The sequence below is a fragment of the Stegastes partitus genome, unplaced genomic scaffold, assembly GCF_000690725.1.
Source record: "Stegastes partitus isolate 25-593 unplaced genomic scaffold, Stegastes_partitus-1.0.2 Scaffold259, whole genome shotgun sequence".
In the NCBI taxonomy this organism is placed as follows: Eukaryota; Metazoa; Chordata; class Actinopteri; family Pomacentridae; genus Stegastes; species Stegastes partitus.
In genome coordinates, this window is record NW_007577990.1 from 111,323 (window position 1) to 131,977 (window position 20,655).

Consider the following 20,655-nt stretch of genomic DNA (forward strand, 5'->3'; position numbering starts at 1 on the left):
AAGCGATTGATTGTACGCTGACATTTCAGAGGCAGAAAGACCCATTTTCACTGTCATGAAATAAATACTCTGACAATGCATCAAGACACACTTGGTAAGAGTGTGTTACAACCATTGGTTGATTTAGAAATACAAATCTGTATTTCCAAGCTGTCTTCTTAGTTTGATTACAGCTGGATGTTTAGGGCATGTCAGTACCAGCTTCCCTGCATGATTTGTGTTTTTAGCTGTGTCTTGAGTATTGACTGGTTTGATTTTTGTTTTGTTTTTTGTAATTATTGCTCTCATGAACTGCTTGAAATACGCATGTCTTTAATTAAGTTTGCGTGTGTTTGTGTGTGACTGTCGGTGCAGCCCCCAGCAGAGAGTGTACAAGACTCGGGGCAGTGTGTCGACGCACCCTCTGAAGACGCGCCTCCCCCCATAGCAGCTCTTGCACCTTCACAAGCCCCAGAGCAGAATCCAGCCACAGCCACAGCCACAACCACAGCCACAGCCACAACCACAGTCCCACCACCAGACATTACTTTATCAGAACCACTCCCTGCCCCTTCCCCAGTCCCAGTCCCGGCTTTGACCCTCACCACATCCCCAGATCTACCCCAGACGGATGGGCTCAGTACACTGTTGGCCTTTGGGGACAGTGGGGCTGAGGGGGGCGCGTCACAGGGCATGGCCACATCTGCTCCAGGACAGGCTGAGACTCCCATGGCAGCGGTGAAACTGGAGAGTGTGCTGGACCCCACAGAGCTTTCTACTGTGAGTGCTGAGAGATGGAGGAGCAGAGGGAGGGGAGGGCTGGGAGGGCAAGGATCCCCAGGGGTCCTTCACCGCCTAAACAAAGTCAGTCTTAAGAAACCTCCAGACCAAATGTGCAGGCAGGACCACATAGCACTTTTTAGTGTTGTTATAGCACCGCTCGCTGTTAAGAATAGCTGTGAGTAGATGGCCTTTGAACTCTCAGGTTGTCGCCCAAAAGTAATCTCTCAACTCAGATTAGTCATATTGGTCAATTTTACAGTTCTGTGCCAAAAAATGCTGCAGAAACAGGACTTTACAATTTGTATTTAACCTAGTGTCAAATCTTTAGTGAAGGTTGTTTCTACCATAAAGCGTTCTGAAGTATTTAAACACAAAGCCCCATACAATTATGAAAATAAATCTCATGTTAGAGTTTCAGGTGGTGAATGAAGTCATGTGAGGAGGACGAAACATCCACTCAAATCTGCAGTGAAGGATATATGGTCTTATTGTTTACACCAGTCTAGTACTGTCCAGGCCAAACTGTTCAACCTACTCGCATACCACATGTAGATGACAAATACTTTCGAGAAGAGAAGGCTCTTCCTTACTTACCTCTGCAGCTGATTTAGAGTACTTTCTGCCCTGGATTAATCTGTACGGCATTCTCTTATTATTGTCATGTCATGAAAAATACAAAAATTCCCCAAATACTTAAAACTTGTGAGTAAACCGCCAGTTTTCAAAAAGCAGAGTTGCCTCCTTCCACCATCTCTTCATCCTCACTGTTCATGTGCCCTGCATGACTTTTGGATGCTTCCTCACTCGTGATACTTGTGATGATTGTGTGGTACAAACTGTGATTGGGTTGATATGGTATTCCCCTGAGTCTTTGCTTCTTGCACTCATGTACAAATCAGAGCAACTGTACAGAAGCTAAAGTGCTCACGTAAAATTATTTTCAATCAAGTAGATAGAGGTTTCCTTGTTTTGTTTAAAATATTTCCTAATATTAGAAATCTTAAACACCTGCACTATCTTCACAGGTACATGAATGCATTTTACTGAACTGTATTGCATATTTTGATAGTCTAATATGCGCATAGAAGTGATCGTTTCCAAAGGCAGCATTTATCACAAGGCAGTTGCATCGGATGGCAATACAAAAACAGAAATTTCCAGCATGTTGGTTTGAACAACATAACATTTATGAAGTGTGAAATGTGTTTGAGGTGGAATCTGTGCCATGTGTTCAGCCCCAGTCCATGGCAGAGGTCCTGGCCAAGAAAGAGGAGCTGGCAGACCGACTGGAGAAGGCCAACGAAGAGGCGATCGCCAGTGCCATCGCTGAGGAGGAGCAGCTGACTAGAGAGATTCAAGCCGAGAACAGCGAACTGGAGACTGACAATGAAAGTGACTTCTCTGTAAGATTAATCACGCTTATTTAAAATTGTAAATGTCCTATACGAAGTTTGTTGAAAATGTATCTTACTTTATTGTAAACTGATGTAAAAATGCAAATCTTCACAACAGGCAAGCATGGGCAATGGCGGTTGTGGAGTCAATATGGATTGGAGTGACATGCTGGCAGATTATGACGGTATAGAAGTTTACATCTGAATGAAAAATATACTCATTCTTTTTAAGGGCACATGTTACACTGAAGTCGGTTTTATTTTTGTTGTTCGTCTGTCCTGTAGCTCGGGAACCATGGCGTCAGAGTACCTCATGGGGGGACATAGTAGAAGAAGAACCTGCTCGGCCTCCTGGACATGGGATCCATATGCATGAAAAACTGTCCTCACCATCGCGCAAAAGGTACAAATTGTTTTCTTGTTCTTTTTTTGTTTTTCCTCCCCCTGCTGGTTTTGTTTATTTCATGACGCACATTTACAGAGTCTGCACTGTCCAGCCTGTTTGTCTGCTTTGCCTTCCAAAGCAGCACCTTACTCTACTCATTTGCAACCCTTGTACCTTACTTTGACAAGGATTTAACCCAACATCCTGGGAGTCAAAGGCCCACTTCAGTGCGTCTGACCCCTCTTTCTTTTTATGTTACCACCCAGGATGCATAAACAGGCCCTCGTGTCTATTGGATTCTATGTCTGCCTTGCACATTGTTGATAAGGAGAGAGAAAGAGATGAATGATTTGTTTCCATTTTTTTGACAGGACCATTGCAGAGTCAAAGAAGAAACATGAGGAGAAACAGCTGAAGGCGCAGCAGCTGAGGGACAAACTCCGGGAGGAAAAGACACTCAAACTGCAGAAGCTCTTGGAGAGGGTGAGTAAGCTGTGCCGACTGGATGGAAAGCACCCTGAAGAAACTCCATGCGAGCTAAGCTCAGCCTGGCTCAAAACGAGAGGTTCTGTCAGCACACTGCCCGATAGAATCACCAAATATTATAACCCCCTTCCAGTCGCATCCAGGCCAGCTGGCCACAGGCAGTCATGAGAGATGTCCCTGGCCAAAATCAACAGCCTTTCATGAAGTTTGTTTTTGTACTCCAGACCATGGCAAGATGAGTGAGTCCTAGAATAAATCAGGTTAACCACATAAATACATGAAGTGGTGTATATTCTCATTAATCCCCATATGGACACACTGGAGAGAGGGGAGAAACCGATAGGTCGAGACTGCATTGTCTGTTTTGTCCTGAAGAATGTACTGTACATTCCTTAATTTTCACCACTCCTGCTGCTCACTCTTCACTTTCTGCAGGAGAAGGACGTGAGAAAATGGAAAGAGGAGTTGTTGGAGCAGCGTCGGAGGATGATGGAGGAAAAGCTGCTGCATGCAGAGTTTAAGAGAGAGCTGCAACTCCAAGCCATTGTGAAGAAGGCCCAAGAAGAAGAGGCCAAGGTAATGGAAGGGATCCTGAAAAGCCTGAACCATGTCCATGTGACAGTTCAGCAATAACCCAAATTAAGTGGTTGTACAGTCATTCATTTTATACACCCTGAGTGTTTATATCCTCATGCATAATTGATGCGTCTGTACAGGTGAATGAAATCGCTTTCATCAACACTCTGGAAGCCCAAAATAAGAGGCATGATGCTTTGGCCAAGTTAAGTGAATATGAACAACGCCTCAACGAACTGCAAGAAGAGAGACAGAGGAGACAGGAGGAGAAGCAGGCCAGAGATGAAGCTGTGCAGGTGAAAAAAAAATTCAATAAAAAGTTTTCTTTGACTAGTCATTTTCACTTTTTGTTAATTATTCAGTTGCATCTCTATTCTCTCTTCCTTCTGTAGGAACGTAAACGAGTTCTGGAAGCAGAGCGGCAGGCAAGAGTGGAGGAGCTGCTGATTCGTAGGAAGGAGCAGGAGGCTCGTATTGAACAGCAGAGGCAGGAAAAAGAGAAAGCTAGAGAGGATGCAGCGCGGGAAAGAGCCAGGTTTGTTACCCCAAATAAGTTCACTATGGGAATATACAGTGAGTTCACAAAGAATTCAGACCCCTATAATGGTTGTACCCTAAATTAATTGTGTTGTAAATAGAATTTTAAATAGCGGTCACTTAATAACTCATAATGACATGTTTTTAAAAAATGCAGATTTATTGTCACTCAAAACTTTACATTTTTTAAAAAATGTATTTGCACCTCACTATATTTTTATCAGAGACGCCATACTTGTTTTTTGTCCTGACGTGCAGTGAATTTTGGGAGCTTTATGCATAGAGGTGTATGCCTTTCTAAACTATGTTCAATAAATTGCCATAGATGGACTCAATTTCTTGCAATGTGAATGTCAGTTTCTGTTCACATTGCAAGCACACTTACAGACAACAGGATACATCTAAGCACAATTTTGAGTGTTTCAGCAAAAGGTCTGAATGCTTTTGTAAATTAAAGTTTTTTTGTTGTTTATTTTAGAATTTTGCGTAAATGTATTAAACATACATGTTTTGTGTTTGTCATTATGAGTTATTGACAGTAGACTGATAGACAACAAGCTCATTTTCCAACTCACGGTGTGCAAAAACTGAAAATACTTCATGAATTCACTGTGTCTACACAGGTAGATGCACTGATTTGCATTCTGCCGTAATTTTGATGAGTAAGTCTTACATTTAGCAGCACAGTTTTTTACACTGCTGTGTGTTCTATATATAGAGACCGAGAGGAGCGTCTGGCAGCTCTTAGTGCTGCTCAACAGGAGGCCATGGAGGAGCTACAGAAGAAAATTCAGATGAAGGTAAGTCTATACCATGCTATCTTGCTGTTTAGACGGACATCACGCAGGAATCCCCGTTTCCCATATGACCCATGGTTTCTTGTTTCTACTTCAGCATGACGAGAGCAGCCGCAGGCACATGGAGCAAATCGAACAGAGGAAAGAGAAGGCTGCTGAGCTCAGCAGCGGTCGACATGCTAACACAGACTACGCCCCCAAACTGACACCATATGAACGCAAGAAACAGTGCTCACTGTGTGGCGTTGTGGTATGTAAAGTTTCATCCCAGTAGTCTCTGACCTTTTTGATGTCCATTACTGACTTGTAATATAATGATTCTAACAGTGTCACCTTGTGGAATTTCTATTATTGTAGAGACATGTGATGTTAACATTTATTCGCTTTGTTAATTTCAGATAGGTTAGAATTGTTCTCCAGCTCTACATTTATTATTTCTACTTTATCTTGAGACCTACTGAATGTGCCTCTCCAAATGCCCTGAGCTCTGTGTTATTGTGGTTTTCTGTATATTCACAAAAAAAAGCTACAATGAAGGTGATTCAGAGGATTTTTGGAAGAGGTTACATTTAAATGAAGATTTAACTGCGGTGATTAAACGTCGACTCTCAAACAGAGATTTATGACTGGACGTGATTATGCTTTTTTAAGCGTCAGGCAACAAATCCACAAGCAGACACATTTGTCTCTGATTAAGTAGCTACCAAGACAACAAGGGTGGGACACCTTGAGTCTCGAAGCCAGCATCGGACAGAGAGGAGGGGTCGACGGTGAAAGAGCGAATCTTGTTAAAATGTTAGATGACCTTGGCCGACATCTGACACCAGAGATCATGGATGGGTCAGCAGCAAGCACTTTATTTAATGACATTAAACACGAGCCATGCCAAATGGGCCTGTTTCCAGAAATGGGACAAAAACATTGCCTGCTATACACCTGTCTCTATGCACCAGCATTACATTTATTAAGACCTGTATGGTGTTGTCTCTAACATGCATTTGGCAAATTAAGCACACTTAAACCATTTTTATGGCACTTTGAGCTTGTTCTTTTTTTAAATCTTGAACTTTTCTTTGTTAAGCATTAAAATCATTTAAGAGTCACTGTGTTAAATTGTGCTACAAGTTCAACTAAGGAGGAAATACAAATTTAATACAAAAGTCTATCAAAACAACATGTAAATCACATCACCTGTCTTTAGTCTTTGCTTTGAGCTGAGGTTCATGAGAAGAGAGCCAGGTCACGTCCCATTGTGTGCGTTCATGTGGCACATCCTTTCACCGGGGTAGCATGGAGCCCTGTTGACCCTTTACCTTCCTCTGTCTCCTTTGTGTCCACAGCAGTGACCTCTGACCACTGTGTTTGTGTTTGCAGATCACCTCAGAGGTGCACCTGTTCAGCCACACTAAGGGCAAGAGGCACCAACAGGCCGTGCGAGACAGTAGCAGCATCCAGGGACGGGAGCTCTCTGATGAGGAAGTGGTGCGTATCACCCACACCCTGCCCTGCCAGGAACAAACATCCACTCATTCTGTCAAAGAATACTGCCCTACTGCTGCTTGTGTCATGTACAAAGACAAAGAGGCACAGCAGTTGTATTTTATGACGTGGTCATTATTATTGTTTATGCATCCCCTCATATACCACCACAGCTTTCTTGCTGGCTTTGTGAGATTATAAATGGGCCTTGAAGTGTACACAGTTTGGGTTCAGCGCTTCAGTGGAGAGCTGACATCACCCCTCTGTCTCCAGGCTTTTTTAGTCATGTAGCGCTTTTCCATGGGAAGGCAGCTCGTTAATGCAAGGTAACCTCTCAGGCTGCAATATGAGATTGGCTTTTCAGCAGTGCTCATTGTGAGGCTGACAACTGTTGGTGCTATACGCGGCACCTTTGGCCCCAGCAGCTCCTTCATTCAAAGCTTTTTTCAGTGGAGAATAATTGATACCTCCGCCTTCCTTCCCTCTAAATCATTTCCTTTCCAAATGCAGGCCATTTTTTTTCTCCCTTTGACAGTATGATAAACAATGCAGTGGAGAGAAGCACTTCACCAATATAACACCATAAACAGTTCATATATGAACATTGCTTCATTTACATTTGCAATGTGTCTCTTCTCATATGATATAGTTTTAGCAGCAACCATAATACTCAAGCTTTACTGCTCTCCTGCCGTCCATATCATCATTTTGGTAGTATTAATCAGTCAACATTTAAGTCCTTGCTGAACACATCCTTCTCTCTGAAGTCATCCTTGTAATATCCTGCATCTGGCTTAATCTTAGTGTCACACTTACTCAATTTGTATGAAGTATGTTATTACTGGACTGAGATATTAGTCATTGTAGTATCTCTAATAGATAAGATTTAGATGTCCACTACTGCTTTTTCTAATCAAGCTGTCCAATAGGTGCACGTCTGGAGACTTTGTTTGGATAGTCTCATGTGCCCCCTTGTTATTTATATCAAAGCTCAATTTGGTGTTCACCATTTCATTCAAGCCACTGCCAACTATTTTCCAGACTGTGGCTTCATAACTCTTCCTGCAATGAAAGAGTTTTAATTAAAATGAAGATTGTTGGTTCCACTGTGCAGAGGTCACTCCATAGTTTTTCAGAGGAAGCTGGCTGCAAATGCCCTGAGCCTTCATATTTAGTCATTTTCTCTCATTCTTTAAGACTTGTGAATTAAATTGAAAATATGATGAGTACCAACTGGGCTGGATCGATGTATGTGCAGAGGGCTTGAGATTGCATTCACTCTTTTTTTTGCTCACCGTCTGTTCTGGTTTAACAGGATGCAGGCAATATCCAACACCCATGGCTTCTGACATAAGGAATTTATTTATTAATTGCTTTAGATCCCGGCTTCTCTTATAAAAGACTTTTCTTATACTTCGCTTGTCTGTAGCGCTTGGCAAGCACGATCAGTAGAGGGATCGCCAACGCTGCGGAGGGTATCAGAGCTGACCTCTCAGAGGCACTGAATATTCCTAAAGGGCTTGTCGTTGAAGCTGTACTGATAGCCACAAATTGAGAAGCTTGATGAAATATCCCTACTGCCAGCTGAAGCGAGCCTCTCCCACACTGCGCTGTTTTAAGATCTGACTGTTGTTTTGGTATAGCAACAAAGCTGCTGCTGAAAGAGCAATCAGTTGAGCAAAATTTACTTTTACAGCACAATTCATACAGTGAAATTAAATAAAAATAAAAATAAATTAGTACAAAATAAAATATAAAAAGAATTGTAATAGAATTCTATGCTGAGTTTTTGTTTTTATTTTTGTTGCGTATTTGTGTTCCCCCCTAAAATGTCATTGTATGTGGTTTAGTGCAACAATGCCCTGCAAACCACTGTATTGCTGGTAGCAATAACCAGCATAGTATTGTATCCTATGTTTGGAGGGAACATGGAATACAGCTGTTTGTTTCATGCCAAAGGGAAGCTTATCACTCCTGTCTTTGTACGTGACAAAAGAAACGGTGGATCGAGGTATCCAATAGAATTTGTGTTTGTGTAGGCTGCCTCTTAGATCTGTGAAAGGTCAGTTTGTGTCAGGGAAAGGGAGAGATGTTAATAGCGGTGTCACATTTCTCCCACCAAAGGCAATATGTGATATTGTGAGATAGCAGTGCCTGTAGGCCAACGTCTTTGCTGCTTTGTTACAATGGTTCCGCGGTAGACACCTGTCTGTCATCGAGTCTGCTTCTCTGAAAGTCTGCAGACTAACCCTCTAGAAACTGAAAGTGTAATGATATATTTATTTGCCAAAGGATTATATCCTGTGTGTCAGCATTATACTACTATAATATTTCAGGTGCCTTTTATGAAACCAGTGTGATTTTGCAACAGATGATGTTTTGGATGTGTTATTGAAACAATTCCATTAAGTGAGTGGCTGGTGCACTGGATAGCCTCTCAGAGAGATTACTGAACAGCTGTCTCCCAAGCGAGGGACAGCTACGGTCATGAGTCATGACTGACCTGTACTATCAGTGAGAAGAGGGCAGAGGTGCGTGCATACAAATAAAGACACACATACCCTTCCTAGGAAACATTACACCCTCACATGCAGTGCCCTTTTCATTTCCAAAGCTATCATAATCCCCTTTTCCAGTGTTTTGCTCTTGTTACCCACTAAAAATCCTTCTTAATCATTCTTCTCTTGACCTACAGAAGTTCGGGTAACTACTTGTTCCACATTAAAGCTCCTAGAAATATTGCTTCAAATCTCACGACAAACTTTCTACAATATTGAGTATTTGATTCTGGGAAAAAAACAATGTCTATATATTAAACACACAAGAATTTTTAAATTAAAATTATAGCTTTTTGTTGAGTGCGCAGGAATATGAGCTTTTCTTACTCACAGTCACACTCATTGAAACAGTTGGAAAAAGCATACACAAATCAAAAACTGCAAAAAATCTGACATGTAAAATAACTGTTTGAACTCAGGCAGAAAATGATATGCTTTTTTAGGATCCCATCGCTCGTAGTATAAAGTTCATTTAGAAAATAGATTGTCAGGGGCTTTAAAGAGGACATGAAACATCCTAGTTTCAAGGCCAAGAAAAACCTATTTCAAACAAAATGCTGGAAGGTATTTTGAAGAGATTCCCAGAAACCCAGTTGCTTGTGCATTTGAACCAGTGAGGAGGAGAGAGAGTACAAAGTTGAGTTGTCAGTGCTGCCACTAGTTAGCTAATCTCAACAAATAATGCATTACCAACCCAGTGACACGAGGACTAGACAGAGTGCCATTTGCCTGTAAATGCTTACATGGATCACTTTCTATTGGAATCATGTTTTACCAAACCTATAAGGATTTTAGAAGTGGGCATACATCTTTATAAATTATACCAAATGTTTCTACTTTAAGTCAAGATAGTAAAGACACCTTTAGATCCAGTCAGTAGTTCTACATCAGTAGACTGCCTTTGTTAGTCCACGTAACGGCACCTGTTTTTACGACGCCTCTCAGTGAAAACCCCTATTCAAGCAGCAGGTGCAGGGAAAACACTGACCAAAGAGGAAGACATCCCACACACAGGTTAGCTTGACTGCTGAATGGAAACCCTTTATCTGAAGCCGTCCTATCCTCTGGGGTGCTGGATGACAGCATAATTGGGTAATTGGTTTCTTGCACATGCATCATGCTGTTCAAATTGGGTTACATTCCCCTTGCTCCTGGTGGAAATATCAGAATCATCTGACAAGGCCAGACAGGAAGCAACACCTCCAGGCCGTTAGCATGTCCATGGGCGGGCAGGTATTGGAGGTAATTACAGGATAAAGTGGTGTTATTTCGAGGTGTAGTGCTGTGTCACACAGTATATTTAGTACCACACCTTAAGTGTGTAACGCCTCTTAAATTTAACGATTACATTTACAGTTGAACATGAAGTTGAACAATCAATTGTGACAAAAAATACATGTTACACAGCTTTATAATCAATCCTGAATGTCTCACTGGAAGAAGGAGACACTTGTATGTTAACCTTTCTAGGATACATCATTGCAGTCTTGTGTTTGTCGTCCTCTTTTATTCTGTTTTAATATTGTTAAATGTATTTTAATAGATATTATTTATGTTTTCATTGTGACCTGCCAAGGGACTGCAGATGGAAATGAACTTAAAGCTAACATCAAATGGCAACATTTATGTTTGATATTGTTCATGGTCGCTTTTAAATAAACTCATTTATAATAATAATTCTGTTTACTTTGCTTGGGTCAGCGGTGACAGGGTATTCCAAATGTAAAAAGCCAAAAATACTCTATTACAAGCATTATACTGTTGTTAGTTTTGCGTTAATTTCTATACAGTATTTTAATGTTCCTACATGGCTAGGAAAATCTAAATTGTCTACCTTGGATCCTGGATAGTTTTAACTGTTGCAACATATCATATTATATTTATAACCATATCAAATGTTTTAGGATACGTCCAAGTAGACTCTTTGTCTGCAGAGTAACCGGCACTAAGCTGTTTAATAATGTAAAGGTCTCATATTTGACAATTCAACTTCATGTATTAGAAGTACAAAGTTCCCGAAAGTGTAAGAATTCCTTTTAAGTGAAGATACTGTAAAACCTGAGTAAAAATACTTATTTACTTCCCCCTCACTGATTTATGGGGTTGTTACGACAGTCCAACAGTAATTTGCCAGCGATGTCTCTGATATATTGATTTTTGCTCTGTTCTAGGAGCATCTTTCCCTGAAGAAATACATTGTGGACATTTTGACGGACAGCTCCGTTTCTTCTGAGAACATGAAAGACGGAGAAGAGCGACAAAAGGCTCGGAAGAAGGCAAAGAAGCTCCGTGCCAGGATGAACTCCAGGTAATACATCCATTTTCTCTTTCTGTCCATCTCGCTCACCAGCCTCTCACACAGCACAGAGGACAAAACTGTGCCAAGACTTTTTTATGAGTGACAAGGAGATGGAAAACAGATGTTATGTGCATCCTGGCTGTCCACAAGGTAACACTGATGATCTTAATTTATGACCACTTTCTGTGATTGGGGAGCAAAGCCGCGTATCGATCCGTAGGTCCCCGTCTTTCACCTGTAAAGAGCTTTCCTCCAAATTGCTGCCATGGCATTGCCAAATCTGAAGCTTCCCTCGGCGTACAGGATGTATGTTAAAGTATGAATGAGCCATGCCTATTTCTCTTCTTCTAAGTTATTGATTTTTAAATGAAGTATCAAAGAAAATCAATAGTAATCAACAAATAGGAGGTGACGCCGCTGTGTGTCAGAACCTGGACCTGAGCTCAATCAATTTAACTGGCTGTCACAACAGAGAGGGGAGGGAGTGGGTGGACACACAATGTTGACAGTACTTACTGTAAGATGTTATTGATGCAGATTACTGAGAGGATTCCACGACAAGCAGGATGACATTAATATGTGAAGTGTATTCTCTACACTGTAGAAAAAAAACTGTATTCTCTTAGCAATTTCCCTGAGGTCTTGTACCGCAGGGATTAATAAAGTTTTATTCTAATTCTACACACGGCAACTTTGCACAGTAAAAAGTATTAAGAAAAATATGTCTTCCATCAACCTCAGTCAGTAGCTGAAGGGTCACTTACATGAACAACATGTATATAGCCAAACGATAATGAAATCCCATTTTTTTGTCGTAGTACAGCTTTTTTTAAGTTCCTTTTTTTGACTTAATAATACTAGAGCTGTACTTCATACGACACATAATAATCCATCTTTGCTTGCAGACCCTGAAAGTGAATTTAACAACTTATTGTTACTCCTCAGAAACAAGAGAAAAGAAAAGAAAATTCATCTTTTTTTCTGTTTTGTTATGAGTGTTTCTGGCTTGAAGATGTAATTAAAAAAATTAGACACACTTCACGGCAAGAATGTAGCGTCTTGATATACACACTAAAATACCATGGTGATATGGCTGTGGCTCAAGAAGTAGAGCAGGTCTTCCGTGAATTTAAGTGTTGGTGGTTCAATCTTCGACTCCTCCTGTGGATAGGCCGGCACTTTGAGTGTGTGTGCATGGGTGAATGAGAGGTACTGTAAAACGTCTCTGTCCCGCTCCATTTGGAAAGTGCTATAGTGCAGCCTGTTTATCATAATGGAAGGTGTGTTGATAATGTGTTCATTTAGTGGGCGAGAGCACACTCAATACTGTTGTGTAGATCCGTCTGAGCCACTTTGTTTATTTCCCGCTTATAGAGGCTCGACTGTGTACAAACACCAGATTGTTTTTTTTTCCCAACACACAAACATAACCGTAAGGATGTATTCATGTGACTTTCGGCAATAGTGTCTTAGATTAATATTTGAGTTGGATTAGAACCACACGCTCGAATATAAGAAACTTATTCTATTATTTAGTCACAATAACCCCTCCATTGCACATTTTCTTCTGCCAACTTTGAGGTAAAGATATCTAACTGGGCCTCAACAGTATTTTTGTAGTTTTATTTCACCACAACAGTACAAGTCTGATTTAAAGATCTCCACCTTTGAGCAAATGTATGAGAAAGCAGAAAAACTTTCTTAAATGCCAGCCAATATCTCCAAGAGTAAGAGTTTGTTGTTTTCTGCTCTTGTCTGTATATTCAGTCTCACTCATGAAATATAAAGCTGGATGTTGGACTGAGTTTTTTATGGCTAATGGTCGTAGTTTCATTTGTGAGTTATAGAAACTTTAATAAGGGAACCAGTGAAAGTCTGACTGAAGATTAATCAATCTAGGTACGATTTTACATTTTTGTTTATGATCAAAAATAAAGATGCAAGTTTTGTTGGACAAGCCTTGTACACTCTCATATTAACAACACTGATTGTTGTCATTGTCACAGGAAATCCTTTTTCTGATTTCAGTCCTGTTAACTATATTTTGTTCTAAACACTTGCTAAGAGAAGTGAAGTTATCACGCATTGCTTATAGATTGTGTGTCTGAGTCTCTCTTACCAAGTGTAGTACATTTCTTCCTTTGTTATCCATCCCCTTCTGTGAGTGTAGGCACACTTGATGATCCTCCAGCCTCTTATCATTGACCTGTGGATATGACCATGAGCGGGACTTCATTTTGTGAAAGAAAATGTATGATTGTTATTCTGCTTAGAAAAAAAGTATTTATTCAAAGGAGGACTAAAAAGTCAGCTACAGGCCGAAACACCCATTCTGCTGCGAAGCTTTATTCTCAGTGCTGCTGTTTTTGGCTTTGTGAGGCTCAGCGGTGCTGAGAAAGTGACAACATGATCTGCCTCTGTTCACCATCACTCGCGCTCCAGCCCTGCTGAGACTAGCACTCAAAGGCAGCAGGCCTTCAGAGGTCATAAATAACACAGAGTCCCAGTAAACATAAAGGTGAGCCGCTTCACCACTGGGTGGAAATGAACCGTTTTATTGGAACACCGTATGGTGTCTGTAAAACGTGAGTGGTTCTCACAGGACTTTTCGCTGTGCTGCTCTGATGTATCATAAAGCACATTTTAACCCGCATGTTTTTTTTTTTTGTTGTTGTTGCTGTTGCAGTTTGACTGACCTTTTCTAATAACATATGTTTCAAAAAGAAAAACATGCTGTTAAAAATTTAATGTATGAAGCCTGTCAGTTAGTGTCAGGATGAGTTCTGAACTTGGAAACCAAAGTCTCCACTTATACTGTGGCACGAGCTGCTTTCCTGTTGCTGGTTGCTTGTGGTTCGCTGAGCAGAGAACAGAGTAGCCAGTGTGTTGTTGTTGTGTGCTTGAACCTTAGATGGCAGTGTGTATACAAAGACACTCCTGTATGCAGTATAGAAAACTGTGTAAGGTGGTAAGAGTGGCCCTAAATCATTTTAACCAGTCTGTTGCCTTAAATTAAGGAAAAAAGGTTGTGTTCGTAAATGTGAAACATAAATCCTTAGCAATGCACACACAGCGAAATGAATTACTCTGAGTTGTTGAAGTATTAATATCATTTTTCTGTAGGTTCTACGATCCTTTATTGTCACTAAAATGGCAGCAGACTTCCGTTTTAGGTCCGTGTTGTGTACATCGTAGTCATGGTTTAAACATCTATCTGTAGCACTGGAGAAAAGTGCGTCTCTGTAAATTAAACGGAGATATAAGGAATTAAGGTCGGTTGTGTTGTGAAGTGCTTATAGTCTTATATTATAGATCTGTGCTTTCTCTGTTATTGCTGATCACTGAGATTTATTACAACATTTTACATGACCGTAATGAATTGCTCAGCAATTGCTCCCTGTTTAATCTGATTGGGTATAAACCTGTCAGTGATTAATATTGTAATATCATAATTGACAAACAGGGCAGATACAGTTCAGGCCCTTCTTAGGCAAGTCTGTGCTACCTATTTATCACCATATTAACATGATGCATAAAATAACTGTATTCGGAATGAATACTGAACAGTGGTATTTGTTTGTTGTTATCCATCCTTGCAACTTGGTCTATTGACAGTAATATCCAATCCAGTAAAAGTATACTTTCTGTGTCTCAATCATATTTCTTTTCTTATAGCAGTATGGCTCATCTTGTTGGTCGCTTGCTTAGATTTTTACCTTCAAATTTTTTTTAATTTTAATTTTTTTAATAGTCATTATGTAAGTTTTGTAATGGCTGCATCTATAAAGATAATAGGTAAACATTTCATACTTGGAAAAATAAAATGAATATGCTACCTTTCTTAAGTGTTAGAATATAAGCCCTGCATGACCACTTGTAAGGTTTTTTCTTATCTCATCGTCCTGGTCTAGCTGTGAGGCGTTATCGGTTCCTGTTAGATGACTGCCCTTGAACACAAAAGATTGCGAGCAGTAGATCAGGCTTCGGTCGGTCCAGGCTCTGTCTGCTGCTACATGTCCACCTGTCGTCTTCCAGGAAGTGTTTGATTCTATCTGTGTTGAGATGAGTAACCGGAAGGTGCTCCGTCAAACTCTGATCGATAGTTACTTATCATGTCTGGGAAAGCTTGATTGTCAGAAAGATAAATTCCCCCCCACCTTACTTTCACTCACGAACACACAGAAACGCAAAACTTTGCGTTTCTCAGAGTCTGGCTGTTGGTCTAATGTCGTGGAGATACAAGTCCCCTTATGACTTTGACCTTTCAGGAGGTGATGCATTCGAACCACTGCTTCCACCGTATGGTAACTGTTTTACAAAGAGTGCAGTAAAGAATTTGAGCCTCCCATGTTAAAAAAAGTCAGGAGAATTGAAAGATAGGACTAAGTCTAGATGGTATGAGTCGATGGCAGCGAAACACTCGTCCCCACAGATCTGAGTTTGGTTATTTTAAGCGAAGTTACTTGGTCATTGTTCGACAGGCCAAATAAACAGACTCATTTTGAACCGCTTTGTTTCTCATTTTTCACGCTTTGGTCTGCTGTGTTCTTTACTGATGGGACAAACACTTTTTTCCTGAGATTTAAAGACTTTTTTTCTTTTTCTCCAGGGCAAAGGAATACGAGACATCAATAGAGGCAAAGACTCAGGTCCCTGACTCTCCATATAAGGCTAAGTAAGTATTTTCCTTTTTTCATAAATTTAAGCTTCACATTATTTTTTGCGTAAAATGTGTTGTAGGGCTGCAACTAACAATTATTTTCTCAAGAAATTAAGGGGAAATGATGCACTCAGCTTTAGGAGGGATTCTAGTAATTATTTTCTTTCTCCATTAATCAAGAATAATATATTCAACAGTTAAAATAAAAATTGATTTACTTTGATGAGAGACTAACAAAACTGGCACATACTCATGTTTGAGAGGCTATAATCAATTATTTTGTTTGGCAGTCATACAAATTACTTAAACAATAAATGAAATGTCTTTATAGATTAGTTTTGTCTTTCCATTAATTAAATACTTCTTCAGCTTGTTTCGCTCAGTCCACAGTCTAAAGATATTAAGCTTCCTGTCATTGAAAACAAATGCAAGCAAGCAACATCTCATTTTCAGAAGAAGAAACCTTGTTTTTGTAATGTTTGCCTGAAAAATGACTTAAACAATTACTCGATCTTCAAACCAAATGTTTTTTTTCCTGTAAATTTTCAAGTTAATTAATCAGTTAATAGTTTTAGTTTATAGTCTACTGGTAGAATAGAAACCTAAGATTAAGAGCTGATGTCTGAACAGATTTATAACAACTTTTGGCTCCTGTATGCTCAGATTGCAGCGTTTGGTGAAAGACCTGTTGAAGCAGCTGCAGGGCCAAGACAGCGGGCAGTGGGCCAACAACAAAGCGTCTGGTCTGGACAGAACTCTGGGAGAGATCTCTCGCATCTTAGAGAAACAGGTAGAACCGCAAATGAATGACTCAGGCGCAGCAGACAATGTGATTAAATTAAGTGAATTATGTTTTTATGCATGTAAACTCTTGCTTTTCTTGAATGTAGATGTCTGTTGCAGAGGTTCAAAGCTGCCTGATGGGTGCATAATACCTTAGTCTGCTCGACTTCTGTTTTCTTGCTTTCCTTTCGATCGGGCTGTCTGCTGCAGCGCACAGGTCATGCCAGCCCTTTGGCATGTCTCTTCAGTGATGAGCTGCGTTTGCTGTGTCTCCCCATGTCTCACCCTCCCGATGTAGAGTATCACTTACTCCAAACCGACTTGCCTTTGGTTATTGGCTAATGAAGACCAGATTAACAGTGTTTTCATTGGGCACATGGTACCAATAGAAGAGCTTCCTAGGACGAGAGCAAGCATTGTCTCGTGTCTATGTGGCTCGCACGACTCAGATGTCACTGGTTTAGACAATGGTAAATTGGATTTCCAGATGAAATGCCATTGATGCACAAGACTTTATTCAAAAAAAGCCAAGTGAATTTAACTATATATTTTTTTTAAAGAAGATTTAGCTTTTTTCATTACACGTCTTTACAGATGTATAAATAAAAATGTCAGCTATAATGACAGACGTTTATAACTACAGTTGAGTCGAACCATCTGCCCCCGAGTCTTTGTTGCATTCTGATTTTTTTTTTTTTATTGAAAAACTCACATCCATTTGAGACAGAGGAGAGGAATTAAAACACCTGCCACCATGTTTATGATGAGGAAAATATACAGCCCACTTCCTGTAACGAGGCATAAATTTCCTGCCAAGCTGTGGTTTGAGCCATCATAACATCCCACTGTGCATGCCTCTGGGTGTGAGGATGGAGAGATTATGGTGTCCCATCAGTGATGACAGGGACGGCTGGAGAGGCTATTACCGAATTTCCCCAGAGAGGCAAAGAAAGAGGTGGAGGTGGGTGGCACAGTGTCCTGTAAGAAGAGAGGAGGAGACCAGTGTGATGTGAGTAGCACACAAGCTGTTACTACATGAGGGCTCCTCCCCTCAGCTCTACGTACTCCCAGTGGGAGGTCAGAGGTCAGTGGGCCACGGAGATGTGCTCCATTCAACAGCAGTGTCGCAGAAACAAGGCAGATCAAGATTCGGTCTGTGTCCTTTTGCTTTGTCTTTCGCCTCAGGTTAAAAGCACATTTTGAAGCTATTTTGTCACATTCTACTTCACCATCTTCTGACAGGGATATCCACCGAAATCTGTGCAGAACCGTGACTGCCCACTGAGGCAGCCTGGGGAGCACTTCCCTCTCTAATCCCTTGACAAAGTCAAATAAATAGAGCCTCCATCAGCATGGCTGTCTGGCCCCTGAGTCACTTCAAGTCGGGGCCGTTTAGATTATTTGACCTAACAAGCATCTCTCATGTCATTGACTCACCTAGAGATTTGTTTTTCTCCCCCATATCTGATTCAGTCTCCACTTTCTCTGCTAATTCCTTAGACAACACCCGACCCTCCCCTCCCGCTCTAGCTGTTTGGGTCCCACCCCCCGCCCCTCACTCCTCCTTTGCTTTCGAGGCTATGTCTAGTCTCTGACCTCAGTGTGTTTCTCCCTCTGTGGCCTCTAATGGTTTATTTTGTGTCAAACCTGATTTTTTTTCTTTACTTTGGGTGATTGAGAAGAGCAATTTTCCCAATGTGCTGCTCCATTCTTTTTGCTGCACACTTGCCGTATTATTAAGCACTGGTATTTATATATTGCCCAAAGTGTTTACCGCAGCGTCAGTTAAAGGCCTGTCTAGAAAAGAGTAACATGTTTGGCAGGTAGGAACTGTCAGGAACGTGGTGCTCTGAGAGCCAAAAACTGCAGACTGTATTTACATTTTCATTTGGTAGCTGTCAGAGCCTGGTTTGGCTGACTGGTGGGAGTGGTGGGAGTTGTATCTGGGGACATGGGGGAAGGTGAAGGGCAGAGTGGCAGGATAACAGGCTTTCTTGCTCGGGCCTCCAGCAGACTGACAGATACAGCCCAGATCAGCTATGCCAGAACTTTGTCAAAACCAAAAAAAAAAAAAGCAAGCTGCATGCTGTGTAGTTCAGTTTAGAAATTTTTTTCTTCTTTTGCCACACTTAGATTCGACCGCTACTGTTTTGTGCATTACTTCTAATTGGTTTTAAAAAAAACTGTTTATGTTGTAGAAAAACAGATGTTGTGGCTAAGTGTCACTTAATATTACCATATTCCTTGTTTGTTCTGTGTGTCTGACATTTACTACGAAAGCTCTTCAACTGCATCAGTCTATAAATATATACTATGGCAATGAATGGATAAATATTCAGTAGCATGACTAATTGATTAGTCAGTTTTCCTAAATCATTTGTTACCGAAATCCTTCATCAAGAAAACTAGCAATCGTCTATAAGTTAGGTGTCATGGATTTGTTTTTATTTTTTAGCTTCTTATGTAGTAAACAGTATTGCAACATTTCTCAGTAATAAATAGTAACGTTGTCCTATTTCCTGATGGACTTTAAGCTGTTGTGGATCATTTTATTGTTAAACCTAAATATGATTATCTCGGAGGCTGCTAATCAGTAGCAAATGATCATATAAAATACATTTTTTTAAAAACCCAAACAAACACAAAAAACTGAAACGGTAATTAAAATTGGATTTTTTAAAAATTATTAATTATTATTTTATAAGACTTTAATCTAATGTTACTGTATTTTCCTTCGTAGGCTGTCATTTGTTTCCAAACAGCCTCATTTTTGTTTCCTCACCACAAGTCCAATAGGCAGTGAAATGGTTCGAAGCTTCTTTTTGTATTAGTTATAACTAGAGGCTGTCTGTGGTTTCTGTGGCACGTTGGATTTTGCGCCACATTGGCCTTTGTGTTTATTTTATAAAATGAACCAAGATTAATCAGTTTGCGAGTGCTGGGCAAAAGTGGAAATGGATAATTCTACACAGACTGCTATTATGTCTTGTAAACACACAAGTTTAAACTCCAGCGTTTTATGCTTTAAAATGTTTACTCCAGCAGCCTTGTTGCGGTTTACAGTTGACTTGGCCCACTGTGTAATGATGAGATTCATGTGAGCAGAGGGTCATCTGTTGTGCTCGTCTCCGTCGTCTAGTTGCGACGACGTGAGCCCGTGACTTGAACATGCAGATCAGAGTTGAAGTCCGTCGTTAATGAACTTTGCCAGTTGTTGACCATCTGTTTGGGAGGCAGGACGACTGAGACTTTGCCCTCCTCTGCTTTAATTAAAGTGTCTGGTGGGAGGAGACTACAAAGAGCAGTTCTAGCTGGTCTGCTGTTCTCTGGACACTGTCGCAGGAACTACCAGCTGCTTCGACCTTCCCATCAGCTGTGGTAACAATAGTTACCCTGGACAGTAATTGGATAAGATTCACCCTGTTGTATAATTCAGGAGCTATCTCTCACTTGTGTCCTAATGCCCAGCGCTTGGTGGTGGCTCCTCCTTTTTTTTTGGTTCTTTTTGAGGGAAAACTATTTTCTCATGCTGTTGCTGTGTTTGGTTGTAGCGTCTGCCAGGTTTTTTCCAGGCACAGACAGATTAAGACTTAAAGAAACATTGCTGTATTTTATCGTGTATATGTTATGCGTAGCTTGGTGCAAAGTAGTAGAGAAAGGGAGAACAGTTAGCCTACTAACTGACATGTACAGTTTGTGCAGCAACCCACTAAAAGCTGATACTGATAATCATAGCTTAGTGTGTTAGAATGCTAACATTTACTCGTTACAGTATTTGTTGTTTGCGAAGCACAGCTGACAATGAAAGGATTGGCACTCTGAATGCTCCTTATGAACAAGTGATTTGTACAAATTTACAATTCAGGATTTGGCCTGATGATGTTACTAGATGAAAAGTCAAAGGAGGCTAATTTCATAATTATCACAGTTTGTTTTAAA

The 20,655-nt window shown here is 40.6% G+C and overlaps 1 protein-coding gene across 3 annotated transcripts in view; it reads left to right on the forward strand.

Annotated features, from left to right (window-relative positions):
* Window positions 1-20,655, forward strand: part of scaper (S-phase cyclin A-associated protein in the ER) — a 60,338-nt gene that overhangs the window by 12,046 nt on the left and 27,637 nt on the right. For 2 of the 3 annotated variants that reach the window (XM_008282119.1, XM_008282120.1), the window contains exons 9-22: window positions 355-759; window positions 1,998-2,165; window positions 2,275-2,341; window positions 2,442-2,559; window positions 2,913-3,024; window positions 3,463-3,603; window positions 3,744-3,899; window positions 3,996-4,138; window positions 4,859-4,940; window positions 5,035-5,187; window positions 6,312-6,419; window positions 11,146-11,282; window positions 15,883-15,948; window positions 16,597-16,723. In XM_008282119.1, coding sequence (XP_008280341.1) covers window positions 355-759; window positions 1,998-2,165; window positions 2,275-2,341; window positions 2,442-2,559; window positions 2,913-3,024; window positions 3,463-3,603; window positions 3,744-3,899; window positions 3,996-4,138; window positions 4,859-4,940; window positions 5,035-5,187; window positions 6,312-6,419; window positions 11,146-11,282; window positions 15,883-15,948; window positions 16,597-16,723 — 1,983 coding nt within the window. The remainder of the gene's footprint in view (window positions 1-354; window positions 760-1,997; window positions 2,166-2,274; window positions 2,342-2,441; window positions 2,560-2,912; window positions 3,025-3,462; window positions 3,604-3,743; window positions 3,900-3,995; window positions 4,139-4,858; window positions 4,941-5,034; window positions 5,188-6,311; window positions 6,420-11,145; window positions 11,283-15,882; window positions 15,949-16,596; window positions 16,724-20,655) is intronic. The other variant, XM_008282121.1, reaches the window with a different exon arrangement.